The sequence below is a fragment of the Echinops telfairi genome, unplaced genomic scaffold, assembly GCF_000313985.2.
Source record: "Echinops telfairi isolate 266 unplaced genomic scaffold, ASM31398v2 ScPeMD7_5592;HRSCAF=6446, whole genome shotgun sequence".
Taxonomy (NCBI): domain Eukaryota; kingdom Metazoa; phylum Chordata; class Mammalia; order Afrosoricida; family Tenrecidae; genus Echinops; species Echinops telfairi.
This window is the reverse complement of record NW_022109491.1, coordinates 35723948-35734309: the sequence shown is the minus strand read 5'-3', so window position 1 is coordinate 35734309 and position 10362 is coordinate 35723948. Positions and strand designations below refer to the sequence as shown.

The 10362-nt window shown below is 44.6% G+C and overlaps 1 protein-coding gene across 4 annotated transcripts in view; it reads right to left on the bottom strand.

The window, feature by feature from the left end:
* PLCB4 (phospholipase C beta 4) overlaps nt 1–10362 on the bottom strand; it is a 422814-nt gene that overhangs the window by 93974 nt on the left and 318478 nt on the right. For all 4 annotated transcript variants that reach the window (XM_045295217.1, XM_004698161.2, XM_045295218.1 and 1 more), the window contains exons 12-14: nt 7977–8085; nt 2600–2810; nt 1139–1232 (exon numbers count right to left, since the gene is read on the bottom strand). In XM_045295217.1, coding sequence (XP_045151152.1) covers nt 1139–1232; nt 2600–2810; nt 7977–8085 — 414 coding nt within the window. The remainder of the gene's footprint in view (nt 1–1138; nt 1233–2599; nt 2811–7976; nt 8086–10362) is intronic.

The window sequence follows — 10362 nt, the reverse complement described above, 5'->3', positions numbered from 1 at the left end:
AAAAAAAAAAAAACAAAACCAAAAAATCCCATTTTCTTTGGCTTGTCCTTTAGTAGGACACCACTGGGCCATATTAAGGAACGCTCTGAAAAACTAGCCTTGGAATCTTACCGGAGATCACCGGCAGGCCCTTATGGGAGATGCCTATTTGTATAATGGTCTGTTCTCGTCTGTGCGGGTCCTTAGGAGAAACTTCTAGTCTCAAGATTGAGAATAGCTGTGCTTCTCTGTAACAATGACTCTATTTGAACTTTACTAACACTGTGACCCACCCTTTCTTTCCTTCCACTGGATCGCAAAAGGGATTCACGGAAGGCTTGTCAGGGACTAGGACTTCTCGGCGAGCACTCATACATGCCAGCCTTGTCCGAGTGGGTACCACGGACTACGAGAAGTCCAGACAAATGTTCCTTGGAAGAAGCACAGCCAGACTGCTCCTTGGACAGGAGGATGGTGAGACTTCATCTCATGTACTTCGGATATGCTATCAGGATGGACCAGTCCCTGCAGAAGGACATCATACTTGGTACAGAAGAGGGCCCGCGAAAAATAAGCCCCTCAATGAGATAGATAGACCCAGTGGCTGTAACTAAGGGCTGACACACAGCAACAATTGTGCGACTGTGACAAGGGTAGAGGGCCGTGCAGGGGTCCCTTCTGTCATACACAGGGGCCACGATAGGCTGCGCGAGGCTTCATGGCACCCGAGCACCACCACCACCTTACTTGGGCATTCCTTTATTGTTTTACCCGCACAGGCACCATTTAGAATCGATTTTATTTTCTACAGTCTATCGTTTTATGCTACCTGGGTGGCCTTCTGGAATAATGCTAAGTTACCAAGTCAACAGGTTGATAAAATGAATAAAAGGTGTTTTTTAAGGGAAGGAGAACAATGCTGACCGCTAAAGAAACTTCACTGTGAGGCACTGTGGCCATCTGAATGCAGAACCCGTAGCATGAAGGGTGGGTTTTCCTTCATTGGAGAAATTTATTTTTAATTTATCCTCAAAACCAGAGGGGATATGATGCTAAAATGCTTGAGACAATGATAATTTGCTATTTCTTCTCCAACCGCGTTATTTCCAGCTTGCTCAGAGTCACTGGAAGAGCCTGTGGGCGTGTGATTTGAAGTTACCTTAAAAAGGATGTCTGTGCACATCGCTTTGCCGTGAGTGATGATCGGTTCCTGGTCTTCGCCTTTTCCATCCCAACAGTCGAGTTCCACGCATCTAGGGACACAGTGGCATTGTAACTTTATCTCTTTAAATACAGCTGTACGCGCAAATCGAAAGGGATCAAAATCATGTCTTCCCTTAAATCAGTAGAGTGAATTCTTACACAAGAGGATTTTTTTCTGGGGGGCATATAGTTTAAGATGACCCTACACACCTCATCCAGTTGATATAATCAGAGGGGGACCGTGCTAGAGTGAAAGATCAGAGAGCCCTAACGTGCAGCTTGATGCTGCATGAAAGCCTCATTGTAACGAAGCTGAAACAAGGGGTTCTTTGGGGATAATGGGTGGGCTGTGAATGTGGGTGGGGTGGTCAATGACGCTCAAAAATTTATTTTTTCATTTTGTTAGTTCGGGTAATGTTAGTCTGGCCATTCCTATTTAATGAAAATACACTATTATTTTAGTGATTTACACAGAAGAGTTCAGGGGTGGAAGTGATGATGTAGTTCGTTTATTTTAAAGTCTATCTCTCATTGCCGAGAGTGGGTTGAAAAAACAAAGCACTGGTTATTAATAACCAAGAAAAAAAAACACAATGTAACTATTTCTTAGTTTTCACCTTAGAATTTTTATTATAATAAAAGTTAGAAATGTTTGCCAGTTTTTGTAAGAGAAAACCATTTTGAATTCAATTAAACTTTCAGATAGCTCAGTTTTAAGTTAAATGGAGTTAAGTTAAATTCTTAAATAAAATGAACAGAGACACCTCCTGGGTGGATTGATTGCCTTTGAGCAAGAGAAAAATTGATATATAACTTCTGAAATATATGTATTTTCTTTTTCTCCCTAGTTATTGGGGCATATTTTCAATTTACATAAAAGTATCACTTGACTCACAGGAAGACCTTTTCTGGAATAAAAACTATCTTTCCTCACTAAGGCTAAAATTAATTAAAGAGAGACACAAGTTCTCTTTGCTTTCATTGCCATTTGCTATGCTTCAAAGGGAGGCAGCGGTAACGGGGTTCAGTGATAAAAAGTCTTGTCTTCCAGGCAAGACAAACGGGTTCGAGCGCCACTGAATGAACCTCAAGGGCAGCGGCCACCCCCCCGGCGAGGAGACATATGTTGCTATCATGCTGACCAGGTTTCGACGGACTCACGAATTAAGACAAACGAGGAAGAGAGGTCTGGCAAGCTATTTCTGAAAGCCAGCCAGTGAACGCCCTATGGATCACAACTGTCTGATTTGCAGCCAATCATGACACTGTTGCAAGACTGGGTGGCTGCGCTTGGGGTCACCAGGACCTGCGGACCAGCCTGAGTGCAACTAACAACAATAACATGGTTCAGGAAAAAAAGTAATTAGAACCCAAAGGCAGTCTGTGCAAAAATAAATAGCCATTGTGCGTTTCCCACCTGCAGCCAGCCAGGAGCACCTGTCTGTACATTTCTACTGAAGACTTTCCACCAAACTGCCGACCGGTGAGATAGGTGTTATGGGAAGAACTGATGAAGTAGTGAGCCAAGGGATGGTCCATTTCTTGATAAAGCTCTAAGCGATCTAGGAAGACTGGGGCGTTTTCATCAGACATCAGATATCTGCAAAACCCATCACTTGATATGAGGCCTAGGGGAAAAAAGAATATCCTAGTAGAGTTTGTGGTTCTGAAGGTACAAGTGTCATGTTTTGCATGATCTCAAGGCAGCGTACACCATTGAAGAGGGAAAACTTTAGGTCTTTTCCCCAGAACTGTCATGGTCTAGAAAGGAGCTGCAGAATAGCGTGACGGAGATGTCTATTTGAAGCACTGAAATATATTCTGCCAACACGTAGTAAGTGTCCTCCTTTCAGGTCTATGATGCAGGAGTGTCCCATAGTTTCCTACGTCCAGGAGCGTACCACATTCTGGGGACACTTTGACATCAGGCATTGCAGTTACCAGAGGCCAAGGGGACTTGGACCTACATCTACACCTGCTACTCACTCACTCATCCATTCTGGGCCTTAGTTTCTTCTTCTGCTAAATGGGGGGAAATGCTGAAACTGTCTAGTTCCAGAATTGTCATACCATCATGAATGGTCAATGAGAATCTCCCTGCGAGGTGCTCTTTTTAAAAAACGGAAATGATACCATTGTAAAGTACTGCTTCTTTCCTCTGAATGGAGCAGGGGGTCCACTTGGAGATGCTGGGCTTTCTGAATTCAAACAATTCACTTTTCCTACTTTATTTCCAAAGCTGGGTATGGGACTGATGACAATGGGAATGGTGTAACTGGTAGTTGCAATGGGACCCAATGAGCCTCTGTTGGCTTCAGCCAAACTCTCCTTGCATGAGGAAGGGGGGCCCATCTCACAACGGAAGGGCAGCCCATTGATATCCCGGCACATTCTTCCGCCATGTTGACTATCCGCAGGAATTATCTTTTTGTATTTTTTAAGTATTTTTTCTCAAATTGGAAACTGATTTCAAGCTTATAGAAGAGTACAGATCATAACAGAAAAAACAGTCATGGACTAACACCACAGGGCACTGACACAGAGACAGTTACCCTGGTTTTGTGCTTAATGTTCCCAACTTCACTACATTCCTATCTTTACTACATGTACGAGATATACTAGATACACTCGTCTATCTGTCCAAATAATAGATTGTTTGGAATGTTTGAAAGTCGATGCAGAAGCTATTCCACTATATGCATTTGCAACTTGAAATCATTGTTAAACTTTCTTGTGACTTATTCAGGTGATACGCACTGCTCCTGTTTATGTACTTTTTACTGAATGCAGGAGGGCAAGTCAAAAGTATTGCTGTCAAACAATAGGAACCTTGATTAAACAAAAGTATGAAAATGTGAAGCTACTAAATCTTAGCATATCCTGTATGTACATCCATGACGTCTGAAGGTCCAGATCCTGAAGAACGCTGCGTCTTCAGTTCACACCAGGCCCAAACATCCGCCTGACCACCTTGGGTGGACGCCAATTGTGTTCTTTCTCAACGGTATTGAGTTGAGGAACAGCAAAGTTTGCAGGGGGAAGCTCAGGTCTGCAGTGAGGGTGAGGTAAAGTTTCTCAACCAAGTCTTACAGGGCAGAGCTTACTACCCTCCGAGAACGCGCAGTGCGTTATGTGATGGGAAAATTTCCCGAGGCAATTTTTTTCTCCCCAGTGCAGTTTTCAATTTTCTGACAATTTCTTCCTAATAAGCATCAGCGACTATTCTATGAGAAAAATCTCTATATGGTCACCCCTTAAGAATCCCCTTATACAGTGACCACAATCTTCTGACCGGTCTCTCTGCTCTGAATCTAACTGGCTCAGAAGATTTCTTCAGAGGACAGTTTTGATGGACTCTATTTTTGGAAAAGCACCCAAACAAGACTCAGATAAACAAATGAACGAGAGGATTTGACTGCAGCCCCGCACGGATAGCAGTGACAAAGGCTTCCCACATTTTGTCCAGGAGCAACCTGTGCGTGTGTGCACTGAGACCTTGGGAGCATTACTTTCTGACCCTCCCATAGTAGTTCATATATCACTAGATCACAATTTATTATCCATTATTCTGTTTATGAGCATTTCGGTCATGTTCCATGCTAACAATTATCGCACTAAAAACTTAAGCTCCTATACATTTTTAGGATGTATTCCTCCTACCAGCAAGTATGTTTTAAGCCCCTGAGGGAGAGATACCATGGTGGAAGCAGCACTGTCAAGGGAATGAGAAGCCAATCAGTGAAGCCATGAGGATAATACACTATAATGTGAAACACGTGCTAGCAAGGACAAGGCAGCAGTGACAGGCCATGCACACGATGCTATTTTACACAGGGCGGAGAGGGAGACCCTGCTGAGGAGGTCACAGGCATGCGCCAGGGGCAAGCCACATGCACACATGGGGCTCCTCCTTCCCAGCCAAAGGGCGAGCAGGTGCACAGTGACTTAGGAAGATGTGCGCCGAGTATATTCAAGGGCAGAGAGATGAGCAAATGACCAGGGGGACCCGGGGGGAGAACAGCTGGAAATGAGGGTGGAGGGGTAGTTCGTGGCTGCTGTTGGAGGGATCTGAAGAGTGGAATGGCCCACAGATGCACTGAGTCTCGGGAGACTTATTTCGGCTGCTGCAGGGAGTATATAAACTGTTAGGCACCGAGGAGACAGGAGACGCTGAGCAGTCAGCTGGTGTGCCAAGGTAGAGAGGATGCAGGCTTGGGAAGTCTGGCAAAAGTGAGATGGTAATACGATTTTATTTAAGCGATGTATTCAGAATTTATGGTGAGGATAAACCTTTTGGGTTTTCCCGAGGGATCAGGTATGTTGCAAAAGAATGAAACAGGTCAAGAGTGACTCCAAGAGTTAAAATCTTGGCATGGAAAACTGGGTGAATAAGGGCCCCATGTTCCCATGCAAGGAAAGGAATAGGCCAGAGGATGGGGGACTCAGAATTGGTTATATACGTTGTTGTTGGTTGCCTGGGAGCCATGTTCCACTCCCGGCAAGCCCGTGTATACAGCATAGACCGGCTCCGCAGGCATTTCCGGTCTTTTGAATGCAGACAACCAGAATCCATTCTCCTCCAAGGTGTCTCTGGGTGAGTGTTTCACCCTGTGTACCACTCAGGGACTCCTATGTTACACATAAGTATGCATCACACCTACCCATTAGATGTCCACATGGTGGTTCTACTACAGGCCGAATGTACCTCTACCTGTACCCTAGGACACACATGCTTCAAACCCCCCCAGCTTCACCATGGAAGACCAGGCCGAGTGATCAGCGTCCATCAGGATGACAGCCAAGAAAACGCTGCGGAGCCATTCCACTCTGGAACACGTGGGCAGTCACGAGTCAGCAGCAACGGCCCAAGATGATGACCACCACAACAACATGGATGTGAAGCTCAAGCCACAGGTGAGGAGTCCAGAGTTGAATCTGACAGTCGGGCACACAGAGAGGAAACGCAAAAGCCACAGACCTGAGTGGCAGCTAAAGGTGAGGACAGGTCTGAAGACAGAGATCTGACCCCTGGAGCTCAGAAATCATGCCAGACCTTCCCTAGGGGCCTCCCCCTAGAAGTGGGAATGGGGGGTTGTATGAAAGTCCTGTTTGTCTCCGCTTTACCATTTACTGCCCGAACATTCCCCTTGGTGCTCGTGGGCGTTTATTAGAATGTCTCTTGTACCAGATAATCATGGACTCTTTGTAAGGTCAGTTTTGGTCCTTTGTGAAATGATGAAGCTCGTCTTTTCAACTGTATCAGTGGATGTTTCATAGATGAGTCACGCTTGGAAGAACTCTAGGAAAACCCTAGGACACACATGCTTCTCTTATAATACTTATCATGTTGTTATGGATTTGTTTTTCTCCATGCCTGTTCTCCTTCAATACGTCACAAGTGCCTTCCATACGTAGGGCATTTCTTACCCCATTATGCATCTGCCAGTGCTTAAGGTCTAATCAAACCTCCACAAATGTCAAATAATGAAGCCAGAGGAGAGAAACACTGGTGAGAGGGCTGCCAGGACCTCACCAGATCACCTCCCACTACTGCAGAGAGCCAGCTGGTCTACCAACCACGCTTACCTTAGCTTCAACCCCCTGCAGTGCGTGCTATATTACAATGCTCGGAACAGTAACAGGGGAGGAGGAGGTCATGAAGCACTCTTGCTAGGAACAGGTTTTGGACTAACACCAACCAAAGAGATGGTACGTAGGCTCCCGGGAGGAAAGAGCGTAGCAGAAAGGTGCCAATGTATGACTGGAACCAAAGGGAAAGCACTTTGGTTTCGGAAAGAGTATCCGGGGTGTGCTCATGTAGAATGGCCAGCCAGGCAGTCTGGCACAATCAGAGACACCTGGGAAGGCTGGGCTATCTGCTCCTGCAATGGCACCGTGCACGTCCACTCTGAGTCAGAATCAGCTCAAGGTCAACTGAATAGTCGGATGTGGACCCGGTCAATGTGGCACGAGACGCAATGCAGCATGGATCTGTGTTCTAAAGAGGGGAAGCCGGGGCCCACGAGACTCGCTGGTAAGAGACAGGGAGAAAATAAACACACAACCCCTTCCAGTCTTCACAGAAAAATATGGGTCGGAGGGTCAAACTCAGGCATCTCTCAAGCCCTGTACAGCTCTATTTTTAGTCTCTTCCTCCCCTATCCTCCGACAGTGTTTTCCACTGCTATGGGGAGGGAGGTTTACAATTTCCTCTCTTTGCCCTTCCTGTAATAAATACTTGAATGAATAACAATACATTGTTTCCAAAGCTGCACTGAGAATGGAGGAGGCTTAGGAACCCCAATGATAAATCACGTATTTTTCATACCAGAGGTCAAATGGGGTTGATACGATACATCAGCTTGTCCATTAAAGGTATGTGGCTTGGTAAGAAAAAAGGGAGACACAGAGGTGTACATTTTCAGATAACACAAAATCACCTTCAAAGACTGCAAACACAGACTACAGTTGGCATTCTTATATTGTGAGCATTATGTAAAATTTGAGATGTAGGATAAACAAGTACCATGGGAAAATATCACTATAATATCTTTAATAAGACAATAAGCTTAACTTTTACTCCAGGCAGCATCGAGTATATGAATTTTGAACTAGGATGAAATTTATATTTAGAGCAGGAAAAAAAAAAAAAGGCCAGCTATGAATCCTTGGCTCCAGGGAACTCTAGAACCCTTTTGGAGATATTTTTAATTAAAAATCTAAGTTACACATTTTCTCGGTCTTTCTTGGAACCAACCTGCCCTCCCCCCTGTACATCTCTGCATTTTCATTACCTTTATTCTTCAGATCTTCATCAGGCTCATACGTCTCAATGATCTGCATTGCCCTCTTAGCATCATAAAATGGGAACAAAATTTCATTCAAGCGAGGGTCTCGCTGATGCTATGATTAGAAAATAACTCGAGTTAGGCTGACATTTCTTGCCCTTGAGGCATTATGCATATTATTAAATCATATACTTTCTATCTAGACTAGATTCATCTAGTCTATCATGTTTTTATAGTTACAAAGGCAGGGTTTCACTATCTTCCTCTTTCCCTAAAATATGGGACCAAAAGACCTAAGCCTGGGAGGACAGCACTGGTGCCCCCACTGAATTAGGATAGGGAAAAATAGAATGTAGGCTTTTTGGTCTTGTTCTCCTTCAGAAAACAAAGGAGAAGCACCGGGCCTTTGGGTGAGTGCAGGCAAGGCATTTGGCACAAAAGTTTATAAAAGCTGAGGTCTAACTCTCAGAGTGAAAAAAAATTAAAACAAAAACAGAAGAGAAAATCTTTCAAAATTGTTCGCATAGGTAATGTACTATGTACGTTTCTACACAAAAGCAAAATCCAAAGCAAAAACTCTACTGTGTAGCTAGACAGGCATCATTTCATTTTCACTATCATCCTGCATCGATAAAAGAGTTCTTAGCACTTTCTAACCTGTATCTTCTTGAGGGAATATTTTTGAAAAATGGTTAAAACCAATCCATAGAAGGCTATTTATATCCTCTATATCCATATAATCTGTGTTGAAATATCACTAGCTCAGTGAGACCCTTTTCACTCTGAAATCTAACTCGGTTTGCCCTGAAGCTACTACTTAGTCGGGGAGTGTGTGCAAGAGTGAGGCACTCAAGAGATGATGTCGTCCCTTTCCAATGAGCTCCTTGGTGCTCTTGCTTTTACTGCGGTACCAAGACTTGCCAAAGGGTGCCTGGAGCCTTTGGCACCCTTTGGAGCCTTTGGCATCTACCAAGTCATGATGGCAAATCTAAAATACCAACTAAGCTTCTGTGTGTGTGTGTGTGTGTGTGTGTGTGTGTGTATGTGTATGTATGTGGGGGCAGTATGTTTGGAGAGGCCTGGCTATATTTCAATGAACTTCTTTATAGTCCACTATGAACGACAGTATCATGAACAGTGTCCCTGGGCATCCACCAAAAAATAAACCAGTACATAAAGCAAATGCCAGTGGAATCATGGTAGATAGGTCGCTATCAGCAAAACCTGGTCAACAAACAAGGCCATAAGAACTCTTTACCCAAATATATGCACAGACCTTGAAAAACGTGGTAAAAGGGTCTTTGAGAAATAATTGTTAAAAATTCATATGGATTTCCCTTCCCTATTGGCTTTGTAATGGTAATTGAAAGTGCGCTACACAGAATGATTATCTTTGGCCAAATGAACACGCGATGTGATTTCTTCACATATATGAGGGTCTAACTTTTTCCAGCCCTCCCTGTACTCTGCCACGTTAGGACTGTTAACTCATAAGGAATGCATTCGCCTTTCCTCGGTTTATCCCAGGGAAGCATGCTTCTGGAGTAATCTACGGCATCACAGCTCACCACCGCTCACGTCCATGCATATGACAGAGCAGAAAGCGGATTTGGGGCACAAGCCACAGGCCTTGATACCACAAAGAACACGTTTTGTGGGATATTTGGAGAAAGAGAAACTGTGAGGTGGATCATGGGATGCCAACCAAGTGAAGACATGCCGCACCTGACATGCCTCAGAGCCTCAGGTTCCAGGACAGGACAAGCTCTACGCCTATGGTGAGGGCGCATTGTTTTAAAAGCAAACTACAAAACTCTTTATAGGCGTGCTCCTCCCATCCTCGTAAATCATCTCAGGGAAGAAGCTGGGTGGGACGCGGCAAAGGCCTCAGTGGCTGGCCGTTAGATTGCTCTCATTCATAGACCTGACTCTTGATTTCCAGATACGTCTGTTGGTATTTGGAGCTCAAGGAGAGAATGGGGCAAATCCATATGAATTAAAAACGGAGAGAAAGATGGGTTCGGCTACAGCAGGGAGAAGAGATAATGTTAAAGAAAGAAGGGTGGGAAATTCAGACATTATTATGTAGGTTTTACACACATCCTTCTGTGAATTCCATCACAGTGCTACTCGAAGTTTACTTTATGGGCTGGCAGGACCATATGGAAGCTACTGCATCAGATTCCTTGGGGTGGAACCAGTGAACCTATTTTAACAAGCTTGTGATTTGTTCCCAATTAACCTCATCAGCATTTAGAGGAAGGGCATGTTGGTCTCTGGAGCAAGGGTCCTCAAACTATGGCCCGCGGGCCACATGCAGCTCGCCGAGGACATTTATCTGGCCAGCCGGCTGTTTTTGCCATCACTGCCTGTCCTGCTTAGCAACCGACGC